This window comes from Salmo trutta, chromosome 13, assembly GCF_901001165.1.
Source record: "Salmo trutta chromosome 13, fSalTru1.1, whole genome shotgun sequence".
NCBI classification, from domain to species: domain Eukaryota; kingdom Metazoa; phylum Chordata; class Actinopteri; order Salmoniformes; family Salmonidae; genus Salmo; species Salmo trutta.
The window spans coordinates 6,764,876-6,779,162 of NC_042969.1; the positions used below are offsets into that span (position 1 = coordinate 6,764,876).

The window sequence follows — 14,287 nt, forward strand, 5'->3', positions numbered from 1 at the left end:
GGCAGCATAATACTCCTTTGTTTGCACTCTTGGTTCATACGTTAATATCCCATGAACAATAGCATGACAGACACCATTAAAAGATACAGGTTACTTAAAGTTATAAGTGAATTTTGACAACTGCATGCTTTTTTCTTAAACAAAAATATGTTTTAAATTCAACTCACTTCGATGTCCACCAGTCTCGAGGCCTTTTTCCGAGACCCTTTCTTTCATTAAACTCTTTGGAAATGTATGGCGTCTCACTTTCCAATGTGGTCGGTGACTTTGTGAGGTCATTACAGGCAGGTGAACATGCCACATACATACAGTGTGGTCACATTATTTATTTTCTCCAATGGGCCTTCAGATCAGATGTTTGTATCTAATTAAGCAGCCTTCCCCTTTGATGCCTTTTAGCATCTTTAAGCCCATATCTGATCTTTATCAAGATGATATGCATATTTTATGAAAGAATAGAGAGAAACCTAAGACCTGAGAAAATATTGTGCTGCAAAGATGGATACAGAAGTTACAGTGTCGTTCACTCCAAGTCATCCACCAAACATACATCAGCCGTCATACAAAAGTCTACCTCTCACACACACCCAGTGTCTAAAACAATTCGACATAGCAAAACAGAAAAACAAAGAATGACGAAGAAAAGACATTGACAAAAAACACCTAGATGGTTTCAATCGTAAATTGAAGCCACCTCATTCTTCATAAGTACCAATACACTTCCTATTTATCAAGTAACACCTTTCAGGTAGATGTACTTCCTTTATCTGGTATAAGTGTAACTGTCCCTTTGATATTATTTTATATTTTTATAATAAATATGGAGAATCAAGTGGGAGCCAAAGGAACATCAGGTGAAGGACACACTGACTGTTTGTCGCCTTGGTAGGTAGTGCTTCCTTCTACAGTGCAGGATTTGACATTTGCACGTTAGTAGTATTCTAAAGCACAAACAGCCAGCAGCCCGCCTTTTGATCCTGCATGTTCCACACAACCCTCCCTCTTTCATTCCTCCACCCACCCATCTATCCGTCACCCATACATCTCTTCATCCATTCCTGGATAATTCCCCCCATCTCCTCAGTCATTGTTTAACGCGTCTCAAGTACATCCTTTTCTTTCTTTCTTTTCCTCCCAATCGCGTCTACTGGGTCTTCCTTGCGGCTGCGGCGGCTTCTGCTCTAGCTGCGGCGGCCTCCTTGGTCTTGTCAATGTAGGCCTCGTGGAAGAACTGACAGAAGAGCACAAAGTAGCTGAGGTACATGAGCGAGGACCACACAATGTTCTGCATGTGCGACGGGCACTCCTGACCCTGCTGCATCCACGAGTACACCAGGTAGTTCACCACGCAGCCCACCAGCATCTGGGTGATCTGCGTGAGCGTGATGAACATGGCGAATTTCCTTGAGACCTTGAAGCCAACCGCCCTCAGGGCGTAGTAGGAGTACATGACGGCGTGAACCAGGTAGTTCATGGTCATGAACCAGCCACCGCCGGCCACCATGTCCTTGTAAGAATACCAGGAGTACAGCAGAACAGTCATGTGATGGTACCAGTGGAGAAAGATGAGCTTCTGCTTCCGCAGCACAATGAACAGGGTGTCACCTGCATAGTGGGTGTGGAGAGAGAGTGAGAGAGATGGAATATAGAGGGAAGGACAAAGCAAGTATACAAAAAATGAGAGACAGAGACATTGAGAGAGAGAAAGAGTTAGAAAAGGGGAAGGAAATTGACATTTCACAGTTACAAATTGAAAGGAACAAAAGCTCAGACATTTCAGGTAACACTTATTACTAGCACTGAGTTCTACTTCGATGTTATCTTCTAATACCATGTTCTTGGCAAATCAATGTTGTAAGATCATGATGACAATATGTAGGCATGATAAGACAAAGTGAGGACCCAAATAGATCTTTACTGTGCTCTACAACTTGGCTTTATATTTGTCTTTATAAGTGGATACTGTATCTCTGGTCCTGTTAAATACATATAGGTCCGAATTTAATCACAGATGAAATGCACTATGGGTTCACTCAGAATCTTTATGCTGTAGGTGTACTTTCACGTCAACATATAATAACAATGTCTGCGAACAGAGCGGTCTCCGGGGTGTATCGGTTTTAAAGGTTTGGGGAAGAAAATGAAACTTTGCTCTGTGAAACGGGGCCCACCATACCTGACTAATTGGCGAACCCACTGCTTGAAAGTGGAAAACTACCAGAGGATTCAGAGTTAGCTCTGTGCCCCCGTCTGTGTGTGTGAGAGAGTGTGTGTTTGTACAGCATCTCTCTCTCTCTCTTTCTCTCTCTTTTCTCCCTCTCTATCTCTCTGCCTCCCATATGCCTCTGTGACAGCAAGCAGTGCCTTGGCTAAGTGGCTGCTATGTTCCATTTGCAGGCCTCAATGTGTTGGTCACGGGCCAGCAGGTTTGGCTCCACCCAACCAAAGCGCTAGAGCCAACTTAAGGATAGGGGCTTCTATCCCCCTCCATGTGCCCCTGAGATGCAGCTCCTGCTATGGGCTCGTACTCAGAGCTGACAGGGTGTGGAGCCCCAGTGACCGCAGGACTGGGCAAATACAAAAGAGCAACACAGGAAGAAAATGCATTCCCAGACAGACTTTGGCGACGAGAGAAAGGTCATCCAAACTTGCACCCGTTGGGGTGAGAGGGCACGCCTGTCGCTGAGGGCATTGAGGACAAAAAAGATCATCGAAGATGTCATTTGTTTCTTGAGCTACTGTGTGTGAAATGTCTGACATGCGTGTGCTGTCGCTGAGGGCATTGAGGACAGAAAAGATCATCGAAGATGTCATTTGTTTCTTGAGCTACTGTGTGTGAAATGTCTGACATCCGTGTGCCGATCCTCGGATGGGTTATTTCAGCCACATGGGAGCAGAGATATTTCATTTAAATTATTAACATATTTTCATATGTCCAATACCACAAAGTCTCATAAACCACAATGGACACAAAAAGGCATTCACATGTCAAACACTTTCTTACAGATAATGGTAGTAGTAGTAGTAGTATACTAGTAGTAGTAGTAGTAGTATACTAGTGGTAGTAGTAGTAGAAGTCAGTCATCTTACCCAATTCTGGTGCTTTACTGAGCACAAAGGCGTAGGCCCAGAACTTGCTGACCGGCCCATTGTAGAAGCTCTGATCACACACTGACTGCTTGAGCCCTTTAGTCATCAGAATGTATGTCATGTAGCTCCCAGTGCGGACAGCACCAAATATACTGGACAAGAGAGAGAGAGAGAGAGAGACAGAGAAAACAGTTAGCAGAATACACTAAGTCAAGCCCAAGAACCCTGGAATACGGTCAGTCCTGCCACAGCGTAGTTTGTACAGCATCGTTGTTTATACAACTACTGCCTATGCACACACGTGAAAATTTGCAGCACGAGGACTTCTACACAGTGAGTTCTTTACTGAAAACTATCCGGAACATACCTTTAGAATTTACCTGATAGTTATATATAGCTATTTAATGCTATACAACATGCTTACAGCATGTGCATTGACTGTGTTAACGTTCCCCAACAAGAAACCAAAAATCGTCACTCAACAGAAATAGGGAACCAACAAATGACCAACTGACAACCAGAACGAAACAGGTGGGGTTTTAAAATGGGTTCTAAAAGGCATCCATAGGGGTACTTACTGACTGGGTGCTTGCCAAGCCAACTCAAGTAAGGTCTTAACAAACACTCACCATGGACGTCCACTAGATTTGCCTGACGTCAGACAAACTAATGGAAAAGAAAACCCACAACAACTTAGGTAATGGAGTGAAAATAAATGTGGAGCAAACCAAACAGGGGAGACATGAGATAAAAACTTAAAGAGGAAGAGCTAAACAGCGGTGTCGCTCTTCCGACATCGCTCATGCTAAGTTGAGAACTCCGCCAGCCACTCTGCAAGCACAGGTGAAACTACCGACTGACTAATGAGGCGACAGGTGCAACACATCCTGACCAATGAGGACAATTCAAATCAGGGCAAGCCACACCCAAACAGAGCCAACCTCGAAATTGAAATCGAGCAAAACCCCGAAAGCCCATAACAACTGGACCGGTGTTGAAAATATCTGCTGCCTCTTACCTGAACACTGCGAGAGTGAGGGACCACAGCACCAACGGTTTCCTCAGCTCAAACTTCTCCCTTCGTTTCATCACACGGCGACCGCCTAGTATGAAGGCAGCGTAGAAGGCTGAGAAGAGGAATGACTTCTTCCTGTAAAGGATGGAGTTTTGTGAACATTACGCATTCGGCACTCACTGCTACCTGTGGTGGACAGTCAAGTAGTGTAATAACAGGGGGAGTAAAATATGCAGTAGTACTTAGTGATTACATTTTTTTACTTTAGTTTATTCAGTAAATATTTTCTTAACTCTATTTCTTGAACTGCATTGTTGGTTAAGAGCTTGCAAGTAAGCATTTCACGGTAAATTCTACACCTGTTGTATTTGGCGAATGTGACAAATAAAATGTGATTTGATGAGATTTCTTTGAAAACCCTAGAACTTGCAATACGTAAATGGCAATAACTTCCCTCCATTCTGCACCATCAGCTTCGTATGGTGGCAACAGCACTATTTATTGCTCTTTTCAGCTGACTAGGTCTACAAGAACTTAGAACCAGAAGATAAGTGCACTATTTTGCGTAGCTTCCCTGTGAAAAATGGTTGGAGAGGAAAAAGGAGAAAGCTCATTTAGGGTAATGACGATCAAAGTTAGATTGAGGAAGAAAATGTGGCTTGTCATCATGCTTGAGTTCTCTAACTATGATAGCAAAGGCGTCGCCTCTCGGCCCATCTGCCATCCTCCCAGCCAGATTGGAGTTGTTTTTGGAGTTGTCAATTCAATGCAGGAGAGATATGACCTAAAAAGTCCACTCACACCACCTTCTTTGCTCTGCTCATCCTTATAACACAAGTTTCCAGAACCAATTCCCAGAAGCATTATAGGGATCATATGCCCCCTTTCTGGTCAATGCACTTCCCCCCATATAACCACGAACATCCTCTTTCCATGAACCAGAGGTACATTTAGGAAGTAGATGGGAAGTTTACCTTTAGGCACAAGCTATATACATGAATGGATAGATCCATTTGCTTTGAAGTGAAGGAAGAACTGTTTCCTGACCAACAAAAAAAGGCTCTGTAAACAAAGTAAATCTGACATTATAGAAATGTAATAGATCCTAACTTCCTATAGGGACACTCCCTAACTAGCCTGTGTTGACCATGTGAATAATGTAATACTGACAGAACTCCTGTAACACTTCTGAACAATCTTACACCAAACAATATCTTGAAAGGACATTACTGTTATTGACGACATGTCACTCTTTGTGCAAAATGCAAGAAATGAAAGCTTACAGGCTTGATAACTGATTGAACAAAGGACAAAGCAGTGCAGTTAAAGTCCAAAGAATCTGCTTTCACACAATGAGCGCAGAATGTCCCCGTTGTTTCGATGTAAATAAACAAGGGTGAAGAACGGAGCGACTCAGAGTAAGAACCCTACTTAGCGATGCAGAGCGAATTCTAGATGAGCAACAATCCCCACATTCCTCACACACTGTCTTCAGACTAAAAAAAGGTTAAAGGTCACAATGATAAATGGCCTTCAGTGTGATTCCTCATAACAGTACGAAGCTTCAGAGATGTGGATACTATGAAGTAGAGGACAAAATACCCGTTTCACACTATTGCACCAAACCCAAACCAAACTCTGCTGGTTCAGTTCTTTTCTTTTCACGTTGTCCTTTTCAGCACAGTTCCTAGAAACCAGGTAACCAGGTCAGCTCAGTACAGCTTTGGTTCAGCTCGGTTTGTCTCAGTAGTGTGAAAAGCCCTACAGAGTACGGTCTGAATGAGGTACAATAACATGAGAGGAGGTATTACTATTTGGGAAAAACCCACAAAGATCAGAGAAAACCTGAGGCATGGTCAAAGTCTACAAATGCGTTCAAGGGCTGTCTCTCTCCTTGCTTGATCAGGTCAGCTGTGGCCAAGCTATGCCACCAGGAATGGAAATTCATTTGAGATGTCAGTGTGAATTCACATCATGCCTCCATGACTCGTAGTAGCTGCAAGTGGCAAGAGCATTCAAGTCGGAGCTTCCATTAGGGCTGAATGTGTCTCTTGCTGCCTCTCTATTCCTCGGTCAGAGTACATTGAAGATTCCTCTAGATGCTTATCACTGGTCAGTTTAGCATTGTCATCATGGTTAAGGTTATGATTGGGGGAGTATAAGCTGATCCTAGATCTATGCCTCTAAGCAACTTATAACAGAGCAGCTCTGCCAGGGTTATAGTCGGGATATGCAATCATCTCTGAATGACAACATCAGAGAAGGTGTACTAATCCATCTTCACCTGAAACAAGATTTATGCACTGCACTTCAAACAATTCCCAAAAAATAGACTTTCTTGGCACTTGACTCATTTCTTCATGACTGATTTATTTGTTCTCTACTCCTTTCTGACAATATTGAACCACAAAGCGACATGAGACAGGATATATTTAGGTGAAAACTCAGTTTGTAAAACAACAAAAAAGTGTCTGCTTAAATGTAAATGCAATGCTATTTGGAAACCCCAAATGACAGGACACTGTACACCATGAATGCTGTTCCTGACTAATAGCAATGGCACAACCCACTGGGCAAAAACTGGTTGAATCAACGTTGTTTCCATATCATCTGAAAAATAAAAATGTTACGTAATGAAGCTGAATAGACGTGGAAAACTGATCAGATTTTTTAGAAGTCATCAACGTAAGGGATTGAATGTATTTTTTTCCATCCAACTTTTAACTTAAATTGTGGAATGTTGGAATGTTTTGTTGATTTCACATTGAATTACCATTAGTTGACAACTCAACCAGTGGTAGACATTTTTCTTCATCAGTATATCACACTTCTCACATCCCTGAGAACTATCCAACAGAGCTCCTCTTTTTGCCAGTCATCATCAGCATCCGTGGAGAGCCAGCCAGCTCCCATGCATTCCTTTATCATTGGGTGAGACTTGCTGGGCGGTAGCCGAGTCTGTGTATCAAAGCCACTGCTGGAGCTAAGAAAACATTGGGGGCTGGTCGAATGCATTTCTGATAGAGCGAGCAAAGCAGTGGCGGGGATCGCATTCCCTCGTATGTCTGCATCATGCATCAGGTCATCCTGTCAAACAGAGCTAGCAAGTGGTGTGAACTATATATATATATATATATATATATATATGTATATATATATATATATAAATAAAACATTGATGACTTAATATTTAGGTCATAGAACTAATGACTGAACCTGGTTTTAATCATAATGTAGGATCGCACAACACTGGATCATAACGACAACCACATACTGCAACTCTGTGTGTTTACTTGTGGAAGAATATGTCCACTGGTTTGGGGCTTTATTGAAAAATCGGTGAAGTAATTATCTTGCTCTGCAAATATTTAAACAGTATAAGAGGCCTTTTTCAGAGCGAGAGACTAGGGAAAGTGTGAACAGATTTCTAAACAAATCTTAACTGAAGGCATAAATCACACCTGAGCAAGATACTGTACAATGGCAGGAACTATTTGGCTCAATTTCTGTAATACAAAGCAGTCTTTCGATTTTATTGGCTAGGTCTGCACACACCTTCCAAGCAGTTCACAATAAGTGGCCCTTCCCCTCCCCCTAGCTGTGTTGGTGAAAGCTGGTAGCTATCCTGCTGTGTAACTTAGATCTGTATTAGCTGGAGCAGGAGATTTCTCCCCTTATGTAACACTGCCTTTGCAGTGTGAGGATGAGTGTGTGTGTGTGTGTTCAGTCTTGGAGCTGCCCTCACAGTAAGGTGACTGAGTTTAGGGTGAACAGCTTTGTCTCCTGGCTATCTTTGGTTGTTTTTAGGTTGGACAGTAACAGAGGAATCAGTAGTGGTGTCAAGTCAGATCCCTGAGGTACGCCAAACTTTCGGTTCCGTAACAAACTGATACGTAAGGCCAAGGTATAAATAAGTCCTGAATATTACAGATTCTGAGTCTATTTCAGTGGTGTACGAGTACTATGGGCTTGGAAAGGAACATACAGTGTTTCTTGCATCGAACGAAACCGAACCTTGTCCCCAGGCTCGAATTTCTGGCCCATAGAGCCTGGTAACAGTGTGGGAATGTTTGGAACATTGTGGGTGTGGATTTACTGAGTGACATGCTAATCAATTTGTATTCTGAGAAAATCACACGACTATGAGGTGTGGCTCTAAATCGAGGCAGGAGAGAGTCGTCACTAATCAACACAGACACAAAATCATAAACCCTGCCTATTTCTAAAATTTCTCTTCTTAAAATCTGATTTTAAACCTAACCACACTATAACCTGATGCTTAAACCTAAATTAAGCTTAAATTAACCAGTTTTAAATTTGTGGCTATGGAAGCTAGTGGAAACCGAGAGGGAGCAAGCCTCCGACAGTTGTATTAGATTATGAAAATCACATTAGCATATTATTTGGATGAGCCCAATTGATTCTAAGTTCAGGCATATAATGTTGATATTGTACGTGAAAACTAATTCTAAGATGCGTACTTTCAGATTTTCCGAACTCACTTCCTTGCTTAAATCACTTGCACTGCTTGTGTTTTGAAGTCCACAAAGTAGGGGGAAGGTTCTAAAGGTTGCGCTAGATAGTGATAGACTGAGAGATCACCCAGTTGTTGCTGTTCCTGCCATAGACTCCCATTCAAGTTCCATTCTGTGGTGTTGTGAAACCAGACAGGTTGACAGAGAGAGAGCCATCTGTTGGACGAGATTATACAAAATCTAACACTAAAAAGTGTTACTTTATGTATACGGCAGAGTATTTAATGAAAATGGGAAGAAGAATGAGTTCCAAAATTATATGATTATTTAAAGTTGTACTTCGCCGAAATCGCTCCGCTATTTCCTAGTTGCTGAAACTCGAATAGTTCGCTTTATTTCTCAGAACAAAGCCTTTAGACTGACGAGTTTCAGAAGACAGTTATTTGTTTCTGGCCATTTTGAGCCTGTAACGAACCCACAAATTCTGATGCTCCAGATACTCAACTAGTCTAAAGGCCAGTTTTATTGCTTCTTTAATTAGCACAACAGTTTTCAGCTGTGGTAACATAATTGCAAAAGTGTTTTATAATGATCAATTATCCTTTTAAAATGATACATTTAGATTAGCTACCACAATGTGCCATTGGAACACAGGAGTGATAGTTGCTGATAATGGGCCTCTGTACACCTATGTAGATATTCCATAAAAAATCTGCCTTTTCCCGCTACAATGATCATTTACAACATTAACAATGTCTACACTGTATTTCTGATCAATTTTATGCTATTTTAATGGACTAAAAATTGCTTTTCTTTTAAAAACAAGGACATTTCTAAGTGACCCCAAACTTTTGAACGGTAGTGTATTTAATTTTCCATAAAGAGAAATGTTGTTCTTTCCGCTGTTTGAAGCCGGTGTACAAAACCGGAAGTAAAAGTCGCAAAAACAAAGCTTAAGAATGGGAAGCATAGGAATAGCGCACATAGAACAGATCTACCACTTCTTAGACTTGCATTCAAGTAGAATGATAGATCTATAACTATAATTTCTATGTGAATTTGGTCAGGTTGCCCCCAAAGGTTACATATTGCCACTTTAACATTTTACACTGTTAGTTTCACTGCCTATTTCAGTTGAGCTGATAATAATTGTACAACAAGGCAAATTATTTTGTTTGGCTCTGGCAGATAGTTTCAGCTTGTTAAGGGATTAAAGTGTAATGGTGAGCGGCTGGTTTATTTATTGTAGGAAGAGAATGAAAGCTCTGCAAAGGTTTGAATTAGACCTATTCCCATTTTGCTTTGCAAAGGTTTGAAGGAGACCTATTGCCATTGTGCCAAGTGTAGATCACTAGGGAATAGAAGGATGCTTGGTAAGTGGTGCAAATTAGATGTACATTGCACCTCATGGCCACTTGCACAAATGCAAAAACACATTTAATGTGATACACTGTTGGGATGAAAATCGCTATGCCTCTGCAAAAGCTGTTTGGTGAAATTGACTTGATGATGGAATGACTGCTCTTTCCTCTGTTAGCATCTTAACTCTCAGCTGGGACTGTGACGAGATGGCAGAGTCAAATTTTAGAGAGGGTTTCTCTCTTGAGAAACGTTCACAGGGAGTCACCCAATATCTTCATCTATGTCTCCCCAATTCAGATGAGCTGCTGGGTGAATCAACGTCAAGCCATGGGGTGTGCTCTGGGTCGATGCAGTCAGCAGCAATCATCATCGTTCTCCAACTGGTTTGACATTGGTAATGTTCTCAAATTGTTCCGAGAACGTCAAGAAACAATGTTCTTCTGTGGGAATTTCAGTACTTCCACAGAACATTCCAAGTTCCAATGTGGTTCTGATTAATGTCATATTTTTACTACATTCTGGGAATATTAAAAAAAATTGTCTGACTGGAGCACAGTTCTCAGAACATTCAGAGAATATATGGTTTCTCTTTTATGTCAGTTCCTGGCAATATTCTGAGAATGTTCTAAAAAAATGTAAATCTACACATTAACATTAATAAGCTTTACATTCCGTTCTCAGGACATGAAGAAAACATTCCATAAAAATCATAAGGAAACGTTAGCAACATTCAGAACATGTTTCTAAGAATGTTGTTTGAAAACATATAGTACATTCCGTTCTCAGCGTCAACCAAACTCGCTCTAGGTGTGTTGGCCATGCCCACCTATTGGGCACACCTGACCTTAATGAGTTATGTTATATATATGTTTTCATTACTAATGCCAAAACAAATTCATGTCCATGTTGTCCTACTGTATCTGTGCTTGGAGTTCAGAAAAGTGAATCCCAAATAAGATAGCAAATAACCTTTAAATGTAGTTCTTACAGCGTTAAGAAAACTTTAAATAATAACCATAACAAAATGATCACAACATTTAGAGAATGTTCTCAGAATGTTATTTAATAACCTTAAAATAACCTATAATTTCCATCCAGCCTATCAGAAGGCAAGTTGACGAATATTGCTTACACCTACAGTTTCCAATCCCTTCAAATGTATAGGAGTTCCTAGGAGGTAGGGGTCCCTTTCGAATGAACCCATTGACAGTGCATTATCCACCCAGTGATTAGAGCTCTAGGAATCCATGACAAAAGCTGCAAATGTTCTTGGCAGCTGAACAAAGATTTAATAAGCAGACAAGTTGGACTGGATCAGTAACATGAGTAACATGAGACTGCAGGAGGAACAGTAATCTTCCTAAGACCTACAAGTCTGTTTTCATTAATGGGCACATCCTCAATAGTACAGCATACAGACAATACCATTTGTCTTGCACATGTAAACCTCAACTAACTTTTAATCAGAGCAATAAATCTATCATCATAATGCTCTGACAGAACCATCCAAAATTTGAACAAAGAGCACAATAAATACTGTATGTCCACGCAACAAGCTAACATGGTATCCCATCATGCTTTGTTCGGGTCTACAGCACTTCCTTTAGAATTGCACAAAACAACTGATTCTACAATGACATGCAGTCACCCAAGAGGATGGTATCCAATTGCTTGGAAGCCCATTGAGGGTTTCAACGACTGAATACACTACACAACTTGAGCAACCATCACTGACGCTGAGCAATTGGGACATCTGTGGGGAATCGAGTGAGAATGACTCAGCAGGTAAATGGAATATATGTGTATTTCAGTGGCAGGCAGCCACAGTGTGCTGGACATTGAGACCAACCTTAATCTTAATTGCAGCCAGATAGCCAGCTGTGAGCTGATATGTAAGGTTGTTGTTTGGACACTTGCTGGCACAGAGCCATACACTCATGTTTACAATTATGCTTATCCTATTGCAATTGAACGGTGATCTCTTGTGAAAAAAATCTGTTTAATATCATCATCTAAATGTCACAGTGCCACTTTGTTGGCTCACTGCAAGAGAAAAGGTTTCTTAATCCATGAAATGTCTATATATTCCTGAGAAACAATTATGCAAACAAAATATGACACCAGGGGCAGCTTACTTAGCCATTAAGTGAGGGTAGCTATATGCTGATTGTCAAGTTAAGCACGCTGGCCCTGAAGCCGTTGCAGTGATGCAAGCCTGGATTGGCCAGACGCCATTTCCAGAAATGCTGAGTCAACCATTACTCTTCTCTCCTGTTTGTATAATTGAGCACCCCAATAGCTGAGAGGCAGCAGAGAACAACCCTTGTTACAACAACGAGGCAAGGTTTGCATAAGCTTGATTGTTCGCAGTTGTTCACAAAAGAGCTCTTATCATCTGTCCTCACTTCCCCCAGGGGTTTTGTTCTCGCTGGACTCAGGTGCACTTTCCATAAGTCTATATTAGTACTGGCTGCTACAGAGTCAATCCCTGCAACCATTTCATCACACAGTAGTCAATAGACAGCTACTACAGCAGCCTAGTAGCCTACCATTAAACATTTCCTCTTTCCCATTGGTGTTTGGTAGGCCTCAACATACCGTAGCCCATTCAAGAAATTTGATGAGAGAGAAGGGGTTTTTCCCACATAGTGCGAACACATTTCAATTACAGTGCCACAGAGTTTGAAAGTGTTGTTTTGACGAGAACATGGATCAGAACGTGTCATTAAGGTATTTGGTTTGATTGAATAGGGCCCCAAAGATTGAAGGCAGTTCAAATCTGCCAAAAAATCTATCACACATGAAGCAATGCATTGTTATTGTATCTGTATGGCAGAGAAAGAAACAGGTTGGTTAACATTAAATGCTTATTTTCCTCTCTAGGAGTTTATGTTGAAGGGCTGCAACTATTTACAACTACTTTTCCTACTCTAAAATCTCTCTCAAACCATGTTGCATGTTCATACACCTATTGTAGGCCTCTTTCTATTTCATTTTCTTTTGGGTGAATATGACTAACCGCTCATGAATGATTATTTCCTCTGAGAACCATGCAATATGGTCTTGCCAGGCAGACATCCCTGCTGCAAACGCTTCCCAGAAGAGTCAGCACAGATCAGCTGCGATGTGATTGGCTAGTACTCTGTCAGCAGACATCATTCTATTGGTCAGTTGGTAGTACCAACTCATGGACAGCTCCTGCACAATGTTTCCACTATTGGTCAGTTGGTAGTACCAACTCATGGACAGCTCCTCCACAATGTTTCCACACAGTTGATTCTGACAAGGATCACATTTGTACTCACCCAGGAACATTTCCATTTTAAATTAAGTGTTTTATTGCAACATAAATGTTTCTACTATAACAAATGACCACACTTATTTTAGCTACTTTATAGTTTTGTAGCCTACCCATAAACCAGCATGTGGCATTAGTGTAGGTTGCTGATGTTGCTGCGTTACAACTTTGATTTCTCACTGTCCATTGAAGGTTTTTCAAAATGTATAAATACTTGGAGCATGTGTTTGAACGTCAATTTATAACCAATGCTAGCCCATTAAACTCAACTCCACGATTTACGATGGAGTTGAACAACATAAAACACGACTGATTTCAGCACAAAGACCAGCCCGCAATTACACACAACATTGTTCTGTGTAATTGCGGGCTATTCTTTGGGTGCTGAAAAGTTTTTCATAAAACGCTCCAGTCCGCCCACACTAGTCGCCGCTCAACTCCATCATAAATTGTGGAGCTGAGTTTAGTCGGCTAAACCAAAGCATGAGTGGTAACCTCTTACAGGCTACAACACTGGTAAACTCAGTGGACGAATTGGACACCGATGGCTATAAAAATTATCAGTAAGCATAATGGGGATTTATTTCCTGAAGTCACTTACCAATATTAAGAGGGTGGTGTGATTGCAGATTGAGCATAACCTGCTTATAAGATAAGAGATAAGATCTTAAACCATTTTTGGTGAACATATGTCCAGAATATGAACATATAGCCTATCCAGGCAGTGCCATTATTATGTTTCATGTTTGGCTAAAAATTGATCACCTTCTTTTTAGGAATGTGGTTGTAATGGTTAGCATCATAGACGTATCGCTCTGTTTCAAAGAATGAGCACGTTTGTTTAGTTATTCTGACCGTTTGGCCACAGAAACGTGCCTACCGACTCCAAACCGGAGCGCGACGGACGGTAGGCTAGATATAATAGTAATAAACTAACGGTCTACCTCTGTCAGCACCCCGCCTACCAACGTCAGGTTTCTTTCATTCACAGCCTGCCAGATGTCACACAAGCTATTGGGCAGCAGTGAATGTAAGATGCCTAAAAGC

The 14,287-nt window shown here is 41.2% G+C and overlaps 1 protein-coding gene and 1 long non-coding RNA gene across 2 annotated transcripts in view; one reads left to right on the top strand and one right to left on the bottom strand.

Annotated features, from left to right (window-relative positions):
• LOC115205116 (elongation of very long chain fatty acids protein 6-like) overlaps window positions 1-14,287 on the bottom strand; it is a 14,914-nt gene continuing 627 nt past the window's right edge. The window contains exons 2-4 of the mRNA XM_029770783.1: window positions 4,109-4,240; window positions 3,091-3,242; window positions 1-1,605 (exon numbers count right to left, since the gene is read on the bottom strand). Of these exons, the coding sequence (XP_029626643.1) occupies window positions 1,145-1,605; window positions 3,091-3,242; window positions 4,109-4,240 (745 nt within the window). The 3' untranslated portion in view covers window positions 1-1,144. The remainder of the gene's footprint in view (window positions 1,606-3,090; window positions 3,243-4,108; window positions 4,241-14,287) is intronic.
• The window catches only part of LOC115205117 (uncharacterized), a 26,949-nt gene continuing 24,198 nt past the window's right edge, over window positions 11,537-14,287 (top strand). The window contains exon 1 of the long non-coding RNA XR_003880552.1: window positions 11,537-11,727. This is a non-coding gene — a long non-coding RNA (uncharacterized LOC115205117). The remainder of the gene's footprint in view (window positions 11,728-14,287) is intronic.